Source organism: Canis lupus, chromosome X (genome assembly GCF_048164855.1).
Source record: "Canis lupus baileyi chromosome X, mCanLup2.hap1, whole genome shotgun sequence".
Classification (NCBI taxonomy): Eukaryota; Metazoa; Chordata; class Mammalia; order Carnivora; family Canidae; genus Canis; species Canis lupus.
The window spans coordinates 116209545-116229446 of record NC_132876.1 but is presented as its reverse complement, the minus strand read 5'-3'; the positions used below and the strand labels follow the sequence as shown (position 1 = coordinate 116229446).

The window sequence follows — 19902 nt, the reverse complement described above, 5'->3', positions numbered from 1 at the left end:
AACTTTGGAATATATATATATATATATATATATATATATATATATATATATATTTATGCTATTTGTTAATAATATTTAAATGAGTTTTTAACTACTCGCTATTCCCCATTTACTGTATTTTTTTTTGTATTCCTTGTTTAAACAGAAGTGACATCTTATAAATTATTGGTTGGATGACTTTTAGTTCTACCTGTATGGCTTTGATATTATTCTTATCTTATCAATCAAGCTTTCTCATGCACCTGCACTCAATGTGTCCAAAAAATGGCAATTGGATGGAAAGCTGTTGCCTCCTAAGTGAGATTGACATGCTGTGACGTGACTTGGGTACTACAGCCTGAATGAATGAAGATAGTTCTGTTCTGAGAGAGCACAACGCAGCTAATTTAGGATGTGTCTTTGTGTCAATAGCATGATTAACTGGAGCCAAAAGGCTTGGCCGGGCAAGTCCTCCCTGATCCATGGAGGCAGGAAACTTTGCAGCATAGAGGCCTTCGCCTACAATTGAGGCACAGCGCATTGGTCACTGTAGGAACAAAGCTGCCACTAGTCATGGAGCTTTTTTAATTCATCCAGTAACAATCCTTTTTTAAAGATTAGTTTATTTACTTTATAGAGTGATAGAGAACTAGCGGGGCAGAGGGTGAGGGAAAGAAAAGAATCACAAGCAAACTCCCCAGTGAGTGAGAAGCCTGACATGGGGACTGATCCCAAGACCCTGAGATCTTGTCCTGAGCAGAAATAGAGAATCGGATGCTTAACTGACTGAGCCACCCTGGAGTCCTCAGAAGCATTCTTTATTCAGTTGTCTCAATCCCTCTCTATTTCCTCTAATTCCTTTACCTTAAACCATATGGCTGTCACCTACTACTTTGTATATCACCTGTTTGTGTGTTGTGTGACATTAGGAATTTTTGTAGGTTTTTGGGTACTGTAATCCAGCCACCACTTGGAGCAAAACAAATGAGAAAATGCTTTACATTCTGTAACATCATCTGTATCACTATATAACCTTGGGGTATTCTGAACATAATATTTGTGAGTCCAAAGAGATAAGGATGATCAAATTTGGGGGAAGAATTAGATTTTGTCAGATTTGTAAGGTTATTGCATATCCGGGATGAATAACTGAATGGATATGGCTTCGGTTTTATCGTATCTGAAATGGACATAATAACTCATTTCTCAATACCAGTTTCAAACAATTCAGGCTAATTCTGGCTTGTCCATAATATTCCCAGGTATATAAATAAGCCCATATGCTGAAGTCACAATTCACGACACTGTAAGTATTATGGAATTTAGGGTAGGAAGCCCTGGGTGCTCCTAACTAGTTGTGTCACAGCAGTCGGCATTGTGCACAGGGAGTCGTTTCAGGGCCTGTTCCCTCTGCCCCACTATGTCCATCCCTCGTACAATCCATGAAACACACCGTGCTCTCTAGTCCAACTCTGTTGGCTGACCTTATTTCCCTCCATTGAGGACAATCCGGTGCCTCCATTGGACATGGGACAAGTTGCTCATTCTCTCCGAGGTACATTTCTGCGTCTTTAAAACAAAAACACTATTGCTTTCGCAAGCGTTTTGTTCCATGATGACACCAATTTTGTATCAAAAGACATTCCGTATGTAGAAGTGGTGGTTAAACCAAGAGGTCAAATACTAAAATCACCTTCATTATAATGATAACCACTTCTAACACAACAGCATTTGATGAGACTATTCTCATTGAGTCGACCGCTGGACCTCAGTGCTTGGCATAGATTAGTTGTCTGCACAGCCTGACTGAGAGCTGGATGTTGATGTTTGTATTTTTACACATTGAACTAAAACCCAGAGAGGCCAAATGATTTACCCAAGGCCTTGAGGCTTTCTGTGGAACAACCTTGGTTTTGAACTCTCTCATTGTGATGGAAAGATAAGATTCTGCTCGTTTTAATTTGGCTTTAAGTGGAAACTTTGAGAATGTTCGGGTGTTTTGTTTGTTTTTCAACCAAAGTGTTTTGAGCACATCAAGGAATGTGGGAAGAACTGTGTGTTCATCATTTTGTTTCTTTTGCACAACAATTTGATGAGCTAAGATGGGGCACGAATGTCATGTTCTCTTTGTGTTGGCGGTGAGTTGTGCCCTAGAGGATGTGTAGCAGCATCCAAGCCTCGTCCCCTGTACGCGCCTGCAGTGCTTCCACTCGCCTCTTTTATGATCACATAAAATGTCTCCAAAACAAGTGTCTTCCTGATGGTGAGAACCATTGACGGTGACTAAGGCTCTCTCACAGGTGAGGGAACCTAAGTACTTTAGAGTCCAGGGTCACAGAGCTCGTGAGTGGCAGCATCTGAATGCATTTGAATCAGGACTGTGGAGCCAGACCTTGGTCACCATCCTTCTCCCAGATATCATCCCTTTCTCCCATCATGAGTCCTGTTTCTCACCCACCAGGTCCCAGTATTGCCCTGTGGTTGGTTTCTAAGGTTTGGCCCTCTCCGGGGGGTAGATATGACACCAGGATTGGGTCCTGGGCTTAGAGGTGTGCACACAGCTAGAAAGTGTGCGTGGCTTCCACTGACGGTCCCAACACCAATACTGTCGCAGATTGACCCATACCCCTCGTGGCTCCTCTCCCTTCATCTCCTCTATGAAGATCTTTTTTGTCCAGGCCATTTTCAATCTGCTGCAAACAATAGATGTGAGAAGCACAGCGCTGCAAAGCAGTTCAGTCAGTGGCCGAGAATTTCTGGAATGACTGAAATAGCCCTGGCAATGTAGGTCGCTATTTTGAAGGCTGAGCTAAGTGTTTGAAAGCCGTTCACACAACCATGATCTCAGGTTGAAGTGACAGGACCTGGGGTTGCAAGGAATCTCAAGGTGTGGCCTGAGAGCAGTTGAAATTGTCCCTGTGTACCCTGGGATCGCACACAGGACTGGGGTTACTGCCTCCTTGGGCAAAACTCTCTCATGTTTTTCCTCTGCTTCGAGAACAGCTGAACTCAACTTGTGACCTTGGAAGAAGGTATCACCTGGCTTGATTCAGCCCCTTATCAGCCTGCTCTTGCCTGACTGGAAAAGAATAGAGGACTGAGCCATTCACCCTTCTTCTATTTCGAGAACGATTAGAGACACCTATTGTTGCCTCACTCCTAAGTCCCTTTATTGTCTGCAGTGCTACGTTGGGATTTATTTAGCCATGCCTTTTTAGCACATACTGTACTAAGTGCCTTACAAAACTAATTTAATGTTTTTCCAAGGACCTGGCCCATTACCACCATTTATAGAGAAATTGCTGGGACCGAGGCGGTTAGAAGTTGAGCAACTCGTTGAGGATTGTGGAAAAGTAGTAGCAGAGCTTGAGTTAAAGAGAGTCTGATTCTAACTCAGTGGTTCTCCACGTTAAGTGGGCATCAGCCTTGCCTGGAGGCTTGTGAGACAGAGCTCCCTCCATCAGGTGCCAGTCCCATCATCGCCTCCGCCTTTCCGGTTTGGTAGGTCTTGGGTGGTGGATATGAATTTGCATTTGCCATATAGTCCTCGTTGCTGCCACTGCTGTCCTGGGGCCACACTTGGAGAACCCACTGCTGAGATATTCAGGCTCTTGATTCAATCAGCCCAAATACAAATACAGAATGACTTTGACCAGTGGGTGGCCATCTTGGGGTGAAATCCCAATGCCTTGGCTTCATTCTCAGATACCTTGCCTCAAGTGGCTTGGCCTCCATCCCAGGCATCTGGAGTTAACAAGTTTTACCACGTGATTCCAACCTGCTGGGAGGCTTTTTCATCAGAAACCACTGATTTGGGCTGTAGTTAGCAAACTTTAATGCATGTGGGAGTCACTTGGGGATCTTGATAAAACACAGTTTTCACATTATGCCGACATCGCAGCGGATTCTCGGGCCATTGGATTTTCACACAAACTTTGAGTAGCAGAGACTAGTGTTCTCCACACTCCACAGCTCCCATATAAAATATGGGATGTCCAGTTGAATCTGGATTTTCAAGAAACAGCAAATATTTATTCTTTTGTATCAGTATTTCCCAATATTTCATGGGTCATAATTATAATAAAATTTATTCATTGTGTATTTGAAATTCGATTGACTTGGGCATTCCTGTTTTCTTTTGTTTGATTTAGTCTGGTCAATCAAGCAATACTATTCAAAACAGAATTATGTGAATTGCTTGTTTTAACATACACACTTACTCGTTCACTCACTCATAGATTCCTAGTTCTAACCCAGACCTCCAAAATCATAATTTATAGGGTGTGGTAATCTTTATAGTTACCAAATGATGTGAGGCGATTCTTACCAGGTAAATTTGGGAAATAGAAAAACCCCTACGTCATGACTCCTTGTTATGCCCCTGTCACGACCACAGACACCTGAGGAGGATGGGTAGTTTGGTTTCAGTCTAGTCAGGGAGCTGAGGATGCTTCATAGCACATCACGGACTCTGTGAGAGTTGTATTTGGTCCCACTAGTAGGTGAGGGCAAATTGTAAGGATTTGGGGCTTTGCTACTTTACTTCCATGGATAAGTTGTCTTCTTTGATTGTGGAAGAAGATCTGGGTATTCAATTATTTGAGGCGCTAGCATAGAGCTTGCAGATGAAATATAGCATGTCTAGTCAAATTTGAATTTCATAGAAGTGATGAATCCATTTTTTAGTATATGTAACCCCCCCAATATTATGTGAGATTTTCTTATGCAGATAATTTGTTTTTTATATGAAATTCTCATAGCACTTGACATCCTGTGTTTATAGTTGGCAAATCTGGCACCCCTAGGGTGGAGAACATTCTTCTTCTTTTTTTAATATTTTATTTATTTATTCATGAGAGACACAGAGACAGAGGCAGAGACACAAGCAGAGGGAGAAGTTGACTTCCTGCAGGGAGCCCAATGTGGGACTCAATCCCAGGACCCCGGGATCACACCCTGAGCCAAAGGCAGATGCTCCACCACTGAGCCACCCAGGCATCCCAGGGAACTCTACTTTTATAAGCACAGGCCCATCTTCTCCTCTCCAAGATGCTAACTCTTTGCATTCCTGGTGGAAAAGATAGATCTTTCAGCAATTCCGGGATGGAGAAATGTCTGAGTGGAAGAGAGTTTCAGGAAGACACAGGGGTTGGAGCCCGGAAAGGAGTCCCTAGTAAAGGGAGCACAAACTCCGCTTACAAGGCTACATATTGTTGGGTGGACCTCCAGCAATCCCAGAGAAACAGGAGCAAAATCCCTCTATAATTATGACCCTTGTCCTTGATTTGTCTTAAGACCCTTATGTTTAGATACTTAGGGTGCTCTTTTTCGTTCTTCGTGCACTTTTAATTTGCTACATTCCATGTATTTTATGTCAGCACATTAAAAGACAAATTATTTGATTTTTTTTGTATCAGCTAATGTCCTATTACTGAACTAACATTTGTAAATTTCTCTAGTATTAGCACTTCATTTGGTGTTTTATGACAAAAGACTTTATTGGAATACATCTTCATGAACTGTTGTTTTCTTCTTACTGAACATACTGTACAGGAGAGAATGTACTTTATAATAAAATTCAGGCATTCTAGGGGCTCCTGTGTGGCTCCGTCTGTTAAGTGTCTGCCTTGGGCTCTGATCATGATGTAAGGGTCCTGGGAGGGAGCCTGCTTGTCCCTCTCCCTCGGCCTCTCCCCCAGCTGGTGCCCTCTTGCTCTCTCTTGCTCTCCCTCTCTCTCAAATAAATAAATAAAATCTTTAAAAAAATCCAGGCCTTCTAATACCGTATTTTACACGTTAATTACATTAGGAAGCCTGTGTCTTGTTTTAGTGATTTAGACTCTGGTGGCTGTGACCCATGAAAGAGAAGGATACCTAAAAGAGGAGAGTGTTTTTAGTAAGTTAGCCCTCTCTGGCATGGATGAACATGAACGTCCTGATACGTGCGTAACTTAGTCATCCAGTATAAATAGTTGCATTCTCTACATGAACAGTGTTTCGCTAGAGTATTTCTTCTGTTACCTCTTGATATCCTGTTGCTTTTGGAAGACTTTTCAATAACAGAATATGGTGTGTTCTTCCCACCAAGGGCTTGTGCTCTTGGTCTAACCTGAGAAAGGTCTCCAAATGCATTCTCTGCTACTTCGGGGAAATTGGCATTTAGGTTTTCTTGCCATGGGGTGGCGAATTCATGTGTTCTCTAACTGTAGGGAAGCAGCCCGTTTTTATAAAACCTGCAGAGGAAGTTACCACTGCTGACTTTTGGGCAAAGAAGAGGAACAGAAACTGTTGCCCTTGTCTTTTCTGTTAATAATGAACAAGAATGTTCCTGGGCCAAGAACGAATCCTATGGTGGGATTTTCTTCAGTTTGCCCGATCTGTATTAGATTTGTGACCTTTGCTCCCCACACCTCGTGAAGGAGGTGGGCAACCTGAAAGGAGGTTGATAAAACAGCCACAAACTTGGTTTAAATTATGCAAAATAATTCCCGCCTAGAAATCTTACCGGAAATGGGCTTGTTTCACCGGCAGAGACTTGTTGCCTTAAGAGCAAATGTCTACATTGGGTGGGAGGTGGGGTTGAGTTGCCCTGTGTTCAGGGCAATTAAATGTTGCCTCCTTTTAGGAAAGCTAACATCCAGTCTTCGGATGCTTGCTGCAGGGGCCAGCCCCTGGCTAGGGAGAGCTGCCACTTTCACTTGTGCTTATTGTCGGTGTTGTACCTGGTGTCTCCTAAAATGCTCCTGGGTGCTATACACAGATCCTGAGTACGATGCCCTGGAAATGTTAGCACGGCTTTGCCCCCCACATTTCCTGACCCCAGTTTGCAATCTGCAAGTGCCTGGAAGATCTCCTAGGCCATCCAGAAATTCACATTGGGTGGGTGGACCAATGATGAAAGATGTTGGTCAATCCCAAATCGCTACTTCATATTTCCTCTTATGATTTTGCTCTGAAGCAATTTTGGTTGTGTTGAGCAAACAGATGTCCTGAAGGTCCTCGGTGTAGAGGGAATGCAGGCTTCTAGAAAGTTTACATCTACATCTTGATATTGTGTGTGATAACTATTTATGTGCCACTCTTCTTAATGTCTGGTATCAGGAATGTGTAATGTCATGGAATGTGTGCAAAAATTTTGTTCAAAATGTGTATTGTGTCCTTAATAAATTTATTTAATCTTTTCTGAGCCATTCGTTGTTTCCTCTTCTCTAATGGAACACATTAATGGAATACATGTACTTACTCGGGGTGTCTGTGAGGAAGGAAGGAAAGAAGGAGGATAGTGTAAGGAAAACCGATGAGCATGGTACCTACAGTAAAATCACTCATTATATTTATTCATTTAATCAGCTGAGGATTTAGCCCACAGGTGAATGGTGCAAATCCTATGGTCCTTCTGGAGTTTGTCTCAGAAGAAATGTTCAGGTGTCAGGTGTAATGATATTTTTCTTTTTTTTTTTTCTAGCCACAGGACGAAGTCTTCTGGCTGGCCACCTCCCTCGGGAACCTGGGGCTTGAACCAGGTGCCACCCTATGGATGGGAGATGACTGCGAACCGGGATGGCCGAGACTGCTTCATCAAGTAGGTAGAGTTAACGGCTTAAACTGTGATATCTTCTCCATCTTCTGTGTCTCTATTTCCGACCTTGACTCAGAGAATTAACATACTTATATTCGTAGGCCATTAATCAAAGTGCTTAATCTCCTCTGACTTGTATGTCTTGTGACATGCAGTTGCTTCAGAGTTGGTCACATGCCCTGTTAGGCTGATAGTTCTTGGTACAGTAAGGTGATTCCGGGAAAGAGCAAAAGTGTTCATTAGTCAATCCAAGGCCAGTTGTCCCCACTGGAGGAGTGTCATTTCAATTGCCTTGTAGAAATGGTCAAGACAGAGATGTTACTGGGTCATTCATTATAAAAAACATGAGCTAACAGGATTATATGTGTTCCTTTTGCTGACATTGGCTAAGATTTTGGACTTGTGTGGTGCGTTTTTTATTTTTTAATGGGATAAAATGTGTATAATGTAATGGTAAATTTTTTTAACATTTTAACCATTTGGGAGTGTACAGTTCTGACACTTAACTACATTCAGAACATTGTAAAACTGTTAACCGCTCTCCATTTCTCAAACTTAATCATCATGCCCAACAGAAACTCTGTTGAAAACTACCTTCCCATTCCCCTGCTCCCTCTTGTAAGCTCTATTTTACTTTCTTTCTGTAGGAATCTACCTATTGTAGATATCTAAGTGAAATCAAGTATTTGTTCTTCTGCGAATAGCTCATTTCACATAGCACAATGTCCTCAGCATTGATCCGTGGCGTGGTTTATATAACAATTTCCTTCCTTTTCAAGGCTGAATAATGTTCCATTGTACATATTCCATTTTATGGATAGCCTTTGTTTGTGTAGCCATTCATCTCTCAATGGAAATGTGGGTTGTCTGTACCTTTCGGATCTTAGGAATAATTCTGCTGTGACCATTGCTTTGTAAGTATCTGTTTGAGAGCCTGCTTCTAATTCTTATGGGTATACACCTAGCAGTGTAATCACTGGATCATAAGATAATTCTATGTTTACTGTTTGGGTAAAGAGTTTTGGAGGAATCAGTGGTTGTAGTTCTCTGGTTTTTTGCAATTGTCTGAGATGAGTTTTCATATTGCACTTATCAAAAAAGCAAGAGTCCACCCTGCTTTCTTTTACAACCTATGTGGAATATTCTTAAGTATGAGGATTTTTAAAATAACTTTTAGACCAGCAAGCATGTCCAATCCTAACCGAACACAATTGAGTTGATACTGGACACCAAGGGAAACATTGTTCAGACCACAGCTGCATTTCTTTGTTCTTGTCAATCTGCCTGTGGACTGATAAGCAAACAGGGCTACTCGGAGGTGGAGGTTCTCGTTTATAAAGATAAAATTATTCCTCAAGATTATTTTTTGGGATTTGGTCTTTGCATAGCTCAGCACCTCCGCATGATTACGGGAATGATCTGTGTGGAAAACATATGAACGTTGTGCTTAGATTTCCAGTCTTTGTCACTCAAATCTCACCTCTAGAATTTCCTGTAATGGGGAGAGCAGCTCTCTTCAGAGTACAATTTGTTACTGATGGCCTGACCTTTTTCAGGTTGCCCTTGAACATAACCCACTACAGGGAGCCTATGGGCAATGGTCTTCTAGCTCTTCATGGCTTTCTTGAGGATATGATACCATAGAAACTACTCTGGGATTGGCCATGGGAGTAAAATCTCCCCAAAAGCACAAAGACTGGAAGAAAGACCAACAATTTTGCTTATATCCTCGATTCTGAGTTGTTCATTTTGAACAGTTTACCAAGTGCTTTCTATTGCTGAAAAGATGATATTTTGTCATATTGTGCTATTTTATAGCATGGTTATGAATTCATGCAGTTGGCTCAGTTCAGGTGGCCTAGATGCTTTGACTCAAAACAATAAGAATTTCTGTCAAAGAAATGCACTTTCTAAAAGATTCAGATTATAAATGTATTGAGGTATATGTTAGACTTTTTCAAGAAAATGAATTTTTCTTTTTCCTTGGATTGGGGCTCCCATACATTCCAAACCATTTGATCAATAGATAAAAACCCAAACCAAGGCCTGTTGTTTGTAGATGCCAGGTGTCATAGCTCGTTCTAGCCACATGCATTTCTCTTTGTATTCTTGACATTTTTAAGGGCAAGCCCAGGTGTGAATGTAACGTTTACACTGGCCTACTGTCAGCTCTTAAAACCTATAAGAATAAAGCAGCAACTTCATAGAGAAAGCTACACAGATTACTGAATAGCAACATTAAAAACCGTTGTTACCAGTGCCACTTTTCCCAATCTGTAAGATTTTTTTAAAGTATGTATGTATGTATGTATGTATGTATGTATGTATGTATTTATTTATTTGAGACAGAAGGAGAACCATCATAAGTGCCTGAGCTGGGATAGGTGCAGAGGGAGAGAGAATCTCATGCTGACTCCCTGCTGTGCACAGAGCCTGATGCAGGGGTCAATCTCAGGAACCCAAGTTCATGATCTGAGCTGAAATCAAGAGTTGTCCGCTCAACATACTGAGCCACCCATGTGCCCCTAAATCTGTAGGATTTTTTTAGTGGAAAAGTAAGTTTCCACGGTTCTCTCAGACTCATTGTTTTCAGATGTGAAGAACACTACTTTTTTCAAAAGGGTTTGTTCTTTATCACTAGTGAGTTTTATAATGAATATCATCCTGATGGGTCTTTTTTTTTTTTCTTATCTACTGAGTACTGTCGATTACAAAGAAATACTCTAATTACTCAGGTTTCTGTGGAGCTCTAGTTTGCAGTGTGGAGTATTTATCTACTCATTAGTTTTGTAAGTTAAAAGAACAATTTGAAAATTAAGCTGCGACTAGTAATTAGCACCTTTGCATTTAATTTCTCACTCTTTTACATATTCTCTTTGAAAGATGTTAGATCTCTTCTTTTTTATCTTCTCTTAGGATCTAAATGATATCTCATATCAGACAATTGGTTTTGATGGTGGCATAACTACTTTCAAGTTATTAATGAAGCTATGGGAAGATCCAGGCTTCCCTTGTTCAAAGTTAGGGTCTCCTAGCTCAATAATGAGCTAATTCTATCTTGATGATTCCTTTAGAACACAGCCGAAGGAAGTTAAATGTGTTTAAATTTCATCTTCCTTTCCCATCCCCAATTATTTAGAGTAGAACCAATACCTGATATTTGATTTAAAAAAAAAACACTGGTAATACATAAAGTTTAAAAAAAGACTTTAATGTCATTATGCACATATTTAGTGCCCATTTGTATAGTATTATATGTTCTGTAGACTACTGTTTATCAACATTTGCTGCACATTGAAATAGCTTCAGGAGCAGTAAAAAAATCCTGATGTCTTATTGTCTTAGTCTCCTTGGACCTTTATAATGAACTGTGAAAGAGTGGGTGGCTGAAATACAGAACTTTATTTCTCACAGTGCTAGAGTCTGTGAAATCCAAGATCAGTGGGCTAGTGGCTCAGCTGTTGAGCCTCGGCCTTTCCCTCAGGGTGTGATCCCTGGTCTTGGATCAGTCCCGCATTGGGCTCCTTGCAGGGAGCCTGCTTCTCTCTATGTGTATGTTTATGCTTCTCTCACTGTGACTCTCATGAATAAATAAATTAAAAAAATAAAATAAAAAAAGAAAAGGACAACAGTTGTTGGTATTGTCAGAAAAATATGAAATACATTTGTTTGAGCAACTGAGAATATTCTTTAAGAATTACGGGAGATGTCAAAGAAAAGTTGGTCAAAAAAAAGAATTGGTCAGTTTACTATTATTACCATTTAAGCCAGGGGAAATGAGAGATTCGGATAGGAAGAGAGAAACTGGACTGGAAGGAAAGTCTCAGGAAAGAATGTCCTTTTAAGAAATGGTGAGAGAGCCAGAAATAGAAGGAAAGAGAAAGAAGTATAAAGAATTTGATGTGCACTGCCATGTTTGCTATAAGAACAGCATCAATAAATAAGAGTTGTTGGTGTGGTTGTGGCTGTCGATGCATAAAGCTTAGAGTTGTAGATAGAAATATTGATATTGGGACGCCTGGGTGGCTCAGTGGTTTAGCGCCTGCCTTTGGCTCGGGTTGTGATCCTGGAGTCTCAGGATCAAGTCCTGCATCGGGCTCCCTGTGTGGAGCCTGCTTCTCCCTCTGCCTGTGTCTCTGCCTCTCTCTCTCTCTGTCTCTGTGTGTGTGTGTGTGTGTGTGTGTGTGTCTCATGAATAAATTTTAAAAATCTTTTTTAAAAAAAGAAATATTGATATTACCATAGCTCTTGATTCAGATACAGATGTAGTTGTGGATATTGGTATAAATGGATACAGAAGATACATATAGATGATCCCTATGTGCGCATATAGGACAGTACATATAGAGGAGTATAACCTTGTCTGCCCAGGAGCATCCTGGTTTATGAGTATTGTTCTGACATAATTAACGGACAGCACCTCCTTTTCCTCTTCACATGATCTAATTTTGGATAAAGCAAGTTTAGAAAATTATTGCGAGACCAAAGATTTCATTAAACCATGACAACCGACCTGAGAGATAGTGAGCTACATTGGGGAATTGACTCTTTGAGAAAAAGGTGAGATTCGCTGGAACTGAGATTGCCACATCCTCTGGATAGTCAGAGTAGCATTTGTTCCACATCATCAGACTATAAAGCCTCGCTTGTCTGTGCTTTGTAATGGAGTCTAATGCATGTTAAGCCTCCTATATTCCATAGCCTTCATCGCCACCCCTGGAATCACCCAGCCCTATTAAAGTGTGTCCAGCTCTACTCACCTCCACCTTTCCCTGGCTTACCCTCCCCATTCAGCATCATTAGAAATGGCCCATCCACCTGGTCATCTGGTCATGCACTTCCTTGAAAAGCACTCCTTGCCCCAGCCAACATGCCTCCACCAAACATTTATTGAACACAAGTGTATGCTGAGGATACCGAGATTAGTAAGACAATGTCTTACCTTTTATGATCTTAGAGTATGGTGCAAGCGATAGGTGTCCCATCATTCTCGACTGTGCAAGGTCTGTTTAACCTCCTCAGAGACATAAAATATATGTCATAGAGACTAGGGAGCACTGTGTGTTCCTAATACACCATTTTTTCATTAAATGGAGTAAAAACATTCTCGTTGGCCTGTGCAAGTGGGGAGGATTCATGTAAAAAAAATGTCCTTCATAAATTTGGAACTTTGGCTTTTGAGGATTGAACAGAAAATTAAAACATGGTCAAAATAAATATTAGAACACTGTTGGCAAGATAGATGTTTATGAACAGCCAGCCCAGTTGGAGTCTGGGGATAGCAATCGGGGGCGGGAAAGGAGACTGGAGGGTCATTGCAAAAATACATGCCCTGATTTTTCAAGTTCTACATTTGAGAACCTTGCTTTTTATCCCCCCTTCTTCTTCTTTTCTTTTTTTCTCCTCTTCTTTTTTGGCCTGTTGGATTTCTGGATACCTTCACCCTGGGAGTCTACAAAAAGTAGCCCTGCTTGCTTATTGGACAAGACACACTGTTCTATTACTCTGCCAGCAATTCCCATGGTGGGCAATTAAACTGAGTCACTATCTTCTGAATGCAAGAGAGTTCAGTCCCGAATCCTGAATAGTGTAGATTCATAATGAGATGTGGAAACTTCCACTTTGTTCTCCAGTGTGGACATTGCCAGTCTTGGGAGTAGTTTAGGCATTCCCATCTTCTAGCCAGTCCAGTGGTCAGTGTGAAATGCATTTTTGACTTATCTAGCTCCAGAAAAGAATAATCTAAGGAAATTTAATCAGATTATGTCTTCCATCTCTCAGTTTTATTAATAACTACAAGCAGAATAGTCAAGTCACCATGATCAACTGTATTATCATGGAATAGAGAAATAGCAAATCCTTACCCCATCCTTCAGCTGGAGCCACAGAGTATTTTCCCTAGGCTTTACCTAGTGTAATTCAAATATCCCCAACAAGTCACAAGCAACTGATTATTCACAAGTATTATATGGTTCTCTTAAGGTTATTTTTGAGGTGTTTTTCCCTTGATTTTCACCCCAAGATTTCATAAGAGAGTCTGGCTCATATTCTGTGGATAAATCCCTCCATTTCTCTCTCATCAGTTTTTTAAATCTTTTCCTTTTGTAAAAAATTAAAGTTGTAAAGTTGGATTTGGATATTGGCGGTAGCACCCACTATCCCCTGTATTATTTTCATATTTGAAATAGACATCAGTTTCCTGCTTCATCAATCCGACATTATTAATAGACATCCAACAAAGGACAAATGGATCTGAGTGATTACATAAGTTGTCACCCTTTGATTCTGGGAATGAAATGCAAAAGTTTTTTGTGGAAATTGAAAGGTGTGCCAAGGATGGAAATAGGAGAGATTTATTTGAGTTGGGTTGCTATATTATTTTGTGACTTTTTAACTGTAGAAAGAGTTACAAATTGGCATTATGTTAGAAAAGAAGCAGTTTGCCTCATTTTTTGTGTTTGTGATGAAGAATTCTTAAATAAAACATATTGCTTCCAAGCATACACAATGAATTCTTCATAAAATGCAAATAATTGCCTCATGGCAAAAGCAAATGCCATTGAGTTAAATGAGTTCCTGAGGATCCCAAGCATCCATTTAAGCGAGGGAGGTATATTATAATTTTGGAATTGGAGGAACAAAGTAAAAGTGATAATATCATTACATGCAATGAAAGGTAATTATGTCCTGTCAACGCACCAGCTTCCCTGGTTGAACGTTAGGGGCTGTTTATTCCCTTCATTGGAGCAGATTTGTTTTCTTTTGGATCTGACAAAGCACCTATCTGCTGAGTTAATAATTACTGCTCCCAGCTGGAAGGTACGTTTGCAGAGTTGATGGAAGGGCTTTGAAAAGTAAGGCTCTGAAATGACTCTATCATTCCTGTTCTAACTTGGCATATGGCAAAAAGAGCTGCGCTACACAGTCTTCTCCTGTATCAGAGTCTGTTTCCATTTTCTTGTGTATTTGCTCTAGAAATGTGGCTGGTTTACTTAATGTGTCCATCTCTCTTGTATAAACCCCTCAAACCCCTGGCTTTTTTTTTTTTTTTTTTTTTTAGTCTAGGAAGCCAAAGAATCTGAAGGTTTTGTCGTTATCTGAATTTCCTTGGGCTACTTAACTACAGAGAGTTGGCTTTTGCCCGCTTAAGGGAGCTGTGGACAGCAGGCAAGGTGGTGAACAAGATCCATTCCTTCTTCTCCTGATTTTTTTTTTTTTGCAGCCTCTAGGGATGTACATGAATTGGGTCACAGAGGCCATTTAGGATCACAGGGACAGCCAAACCATGAAAAAGAGAAGCACCTGGGTGACCAGGTTTCTGTCACAGCCTGTAATTGAAATACTAGCTTGAGGCTGCTACCACCTCTTGATTCTTTTGAGTAGCCTTTGGAGCTCTTCTTTCTGGATTGAGCCAACACTTGCAGAGAGCAATTTTGATGTCCTCGCCTAAGGCTGGGGCACAGGCAGGAAATTTTGGCCTCTGCCAAATGCCAACTGGCGGCTGTGGGTGTTTTTGCCAAGTAAATCGGCTGAACTGAAGAGGACATAGTATCACCCTTGTGGCAGGTGTCTTTATGTCTGCACTCCTACAGAAGAGGAGAGGAGGGCTGGATATACAGTGTCTCGCTGCGGTGCCCTAGGGGACCGAGACCCCACTCCCTGCCAAGCCCTTGTCTTCTATTGCTTCTCAAAGCCTGAATAACACCTTGTTATCAATGGCCATTTTCTGGAGGAGAGTCTCTTCCATTGCAGCACTGGTGAGCTGTGGCATTACTTTTCTATGCCGGTGGACACACTGATCAGCCTGAGTCAAGAGTAGGCATATCTCTTGGTTGTTTCATGGAGCGTGCCACTCACCTGCCCCAGAAGCTCATGGTTGACAATAGCAGTTCAGACTGTGATGCCAGGAGAGACTCTCTAAGAAGACTAGTTGATCTTAAAGGGTACTGGTCAGTACAAAGGGCCGACCCCAGAATTGTCAGCACCCGTTGCCAAATGAAAACAGAGTCCCCTTCCTCAAAAAACAAGATAAACATTCTCAGGAAGCTCCTAAAATCTACAGGTTTTCCCTTTCCTTCGTGGTCTGCAAATATTTCATAATTTTGTATTGGCCATTTGACACCAGTCTAAGAAGTTAAAATTAAAAGTTTGAATTATTATCATGGGTATTATTGATCATCCTTCTATGGTACAAAGTGAGCTTTGTATGCAAATATAAGGGCTTTTCGCTCAATATGCAGAATTGGCGAAGTTATAGGATTTGTATCTCATAGCTTATACATTTTATACGTTTTGCATTCCAACCTGGAAAGTCAAACTGGGGGAACCCTGGGTGGCGCAGCGGTTTAGCGCCTGCCTTTGGCCCAGGACGCGATCCTGGAGACCCCGGATCGAATCCCACATCGGGCTCCCGGTGCATGGAGCCTGCTTCTCCCTCTGCCTATGTCTCTCTGCCTCTCTCTCTCTCTCTGTGTGACTATCATAAAAAAAAAAAAAAATTAAAAAAAAAAAAGTCAAACTGGTACACAAAATTAATTTCACTTCTTGGCGTGAATGCACTCTAGCAAAGCTCCCTACTTTTGGCTTACTATTGGGCACAGTAGAATTGAAAGTAAAAGGAACTATGTTTTGTCCTATCGTTCGCTTTTCTTCTCTGTCATCATTTTCAGTAGGTTGATGGCCAATCCAGGGAAGGAAGACAAGTCAGAAAGGGTGTGACAAGATTGCTTGATCATTCATGTTTCTTTGACGAGTAAAGATTGATTAACCTTCAGCCCCCACCTCTTGATTTTTGTTTCTTAACTTTTTTTTTCAATAAAGGCCAAGCAAGGAGGACAAATTGCTTCTAGCTATTGACTCGTTCAAAAAGTCATCTCTCTGCCTTGTTAAGGATGGGTTTTCTCACCAAAAGATTCACACTTTCCTTCCTCCACCCATAGCCTTTATTTCTTTGTTATTATTAGTTTATTTATTTATTCATGAGAGACACACAGAGAGGTAGAGACATAGGCAGAGGGAGAAGAAAGGTTCCCTATGGGGTACCCGATGCGGGACTCCATCCTAGGACCATGACCAGTCCTGATGCGGGACTCCATCCTAGGACTCCATCAAGGATCATGATCTGAGCCAAAGGCAGACACTCAACCACTGAGCCACCCAGTTGCCCCCATAGCCTCTATTTCTGTAAGCCAAGTCAGCAAACCTTTTCTGTAAAAGGTCACATAGTAAATATTCTAGGCTTTGGAAGCAATGTGATCTGTGTCACAACACAAAGCAGTGTGACTCTTCCATTGTAGCGAATGCAGCCATCATAAATATGTAAATAAATTGATGGGGTTTTTTTCTAATAACATTTTATTTACAAAAAGAAATCGGTACCCACAACGGTCCTATGGCATGTAATTGTTTCCCAAACTGTTCCCTATAATATCTTCATTTGATCCCATTCTTGTATTTCTGATTCACTATTTGATAAATGCATAAAACCCTCCCATAAAATGGGAAGCTGCCATTTATTTTATGTATGACTGAAATTATGGCAGACATTGGTAAAGTGACTTTTCTGAGGTTGTATTATGAGTAATGCAAACTTCCATGGTGTTTCTACTGTCCACAGGAACTCCTTGCACAGCTCTTACAACCATTACCTACCTCTAAAGAGTGTGGTAGGGTTATTAACATCATCAAAACCCAACAGAAAGGTAAAACCTTCCCTATGTGAATATCGTGGCTCCCCCTTCCTTGTGATGGGGGCTGAGGGAAAGGAGTGTGCTGATCACAGGCTTTGCAGCTGCGCCCACCAACACCCAGCACCTTTGTGGGAGGGGCTGTAGGGGAGGCAGTGATAGCAACAGAAACCCAGTCACAATGGAATGCCAAATGCAAGTGCAAATAATTATTAGGGATGTGAAAATTACATAGCAACTTGTTGTCACCAGTGGTCGACAGAGAAACAGCCGCATTATACTTTGAAAAAGTTAATTGTCCATAGTGTTTTGAAGTCACACTGCTCATTTTACTGGAGGAATTTTATAAAGCTCCCAAATAAAAATCCCCAATTCATTTCTGGTGGTGTTCTCTTCTAAGTTATTCTCTTGGCTTCCATGATACCACCCCTTCCTTTTTTCTCTAAAGCCATTCCTTCTCTTATCTCCTCAGCTAGTTCTTATTTTTTAGTTCAATGATTAAAGTTCCATTTCTCACCGTACTAAGCCTACATTTCTACTTAGAACTTCCAAAATATTAAATGGATTTATTAATTTCATTATATCGATACCATTTAATTTCAGTCCAAAAATTCCTGGAGACTCATGATGGTTCATCTACAAATTAATCAGGGTTGGTTTTTAAGTCAATGACTTAAAATAACCTGTTAACTTTCTGCTTTAGGAAATTCACTAACAGAATTTGAGCACATTGATAAAGCATATATTTCTTAATAAAACCTTGAGACCTTGAAAAATCATCACATTCTGGTCACTGCTTCATACCTTATTGTGTCCGTTTATCAGATATTCAAAATTTAGAAGGTAATGAAGGTGAGTTTCTAGGGTAGTGTAATTACATTGTAAGGCACAGAAATTGGGTGATAAAAACTAAAAACTCTTGGGCTAAGATCCCAGCTCTTCCTAGTACTAGTTGTGTAATGGTGGGTAATCGTTAGGTACTGTGGGCCTGGCCTCACATTTATCATTATAAAATAGTGTGTTTGAACTAGAAAACAGTACCATTTGGCAATTTAGCAAGTTACAATCAGCAGAAAACTTTTAACAAATTTAGCTTTAACTATGAAACGAATTTTTTGGTTTGTATCACTAAAACATAGCAGTAAGATGCTCATAGCCTAGAGGAGCCTAAGAAGGTAGGAGTACTAAATGTGATGCCATATCTCGGATGGCATCCTAGAACAGAGAAATGACATTAGGTGTAGAACCTAAGGAAATCTGAATGAAATGTTAACTTTAATTACTAATAATATATCAGTATTAGTTCACTGATTGTGACAAATTTACCAGGCTACCATAAGATGTTAACATTAGTCAAAACTGAGAGTGCCAGATGAATGGGAACTCTGTAATTTTCTTTTTTTTTTTTAATTCTATTTATTTATTCATGAGAGACCCAGAGAGAGAGAGAGGCAGAGACACAGGCAGAGGGAGAAGCAGGCTCCATGCAGGGAGCCCGACGCAGGACTCGATCCCGGGTCTCCAGGATCAGGCTCTGGGCTGAAGGCAGCGCTAAACCACTGAGCAACCCGGGCTGCCCAAACTCTGTAATTTTCTATAACAGTACAAGTGTTCTACAATAAATTGGATATAAGAAATACTCACAGTGGTGGGATAACAGTCAAAGAAGCTTTATGACTTCACTCTCCCACATAGAAACTGTTTCTATATGGAACACAATTTACCTTTGTGAGAGGTCTCTAGACCAGTTAGGAAGTAATAGTACCCTAACCAGTATAAAAGAAAGAAAAACTTCTAGTAACTGGGTTATTAGTTCAATTCTTGTTTTGCATCCTTGGCCATGTTCCTCCCTCTGTGTGACCTAACATTGTGCAACCAGGAAGATACCTGCGCTACAGATTCTTTCTTTCTTTCTTTTTTTCTTTCTTTCCTTCCTTCTTTCTTTCTTTCTTTCTTTCTTTCTTTCTTTCTTTCTTTCTTTCTTTCTTTCTTTCTCTTTCTTCTTTCTTTTTTAAAGATCTTATTTATTAATTTGACAGAAAGAGATAGAGAACACAAGTAGGCAGAGGGACAGGCAGAGGGAGAGGGAGAAGCAGGCTCCTTGCTGAGTAGGAAGCCCGATTCGGGGCTCAATCCCAGGACCCAGGGACACAAACAGTATAGCATATCATGCACCCAATGTTCTAGCTGGTTTGGGGGCTCCCTCCAGGACTGTAATCTGTTTCACCTGCCATGGTGTGCTGATTGGTCTGAAAGTGTCATTTGGAAGCTGATGACACCAGATGCTATCACTATTGCATCTTAGAACTACAGTTCCTGGGGCTGGTGTCAGCAGGAGCAAAAGACTGTGGGCTTCTGAGAAGAAGTAGGAATAAGCTGCCCACTGAATTTAAGATGACTAAAATGATATGCACAGATCCAGAGAAGAAACATCCTCAGAATATGTTTCAATCTGGGCTGATCAGGAAAGTATTTTTCTAAACAAAGCCGGTGTATAAAGGCTGGAAGAGATTTTTTTTTTTTTCTCAAATGCCTGTCTCAACAACAACAAAAAATTGTAGCATACTAAGAAACAAGGACATATGAACCATGCAAAGCAACAAAATTAAATGTTTTCAACTGACTCTAGGGCACCTGGGTGGCTCAGGTTGGGCGCCT

General features: G+C 40.8%; 1 protein-coding gene across 3 annotated transcripts in view; it reads left to right on the top strand.

The window, feature by feature from the left end:
* The window catches only part of FRMPD4 (FERM and PDZ domain containing 4), a 566448-nt gene that overhangs the window by 361657 nt on the left and 184889 nt on the right, over positions 1–19902 (top strand). For all 3 annotated transcript variants that reach the window (XM_072818122.1, XM_072818121.1, XM_072818123.1), the window contains exon 2: positions 7445–7561. In XM_072818122.1, coding sequence (XP_072674223.1) covers positions 7445–7561 — 117 coding nt within the window. The remainder of the gene's footprint in view (positions 1–7444; positions 7562–19902) is intronic.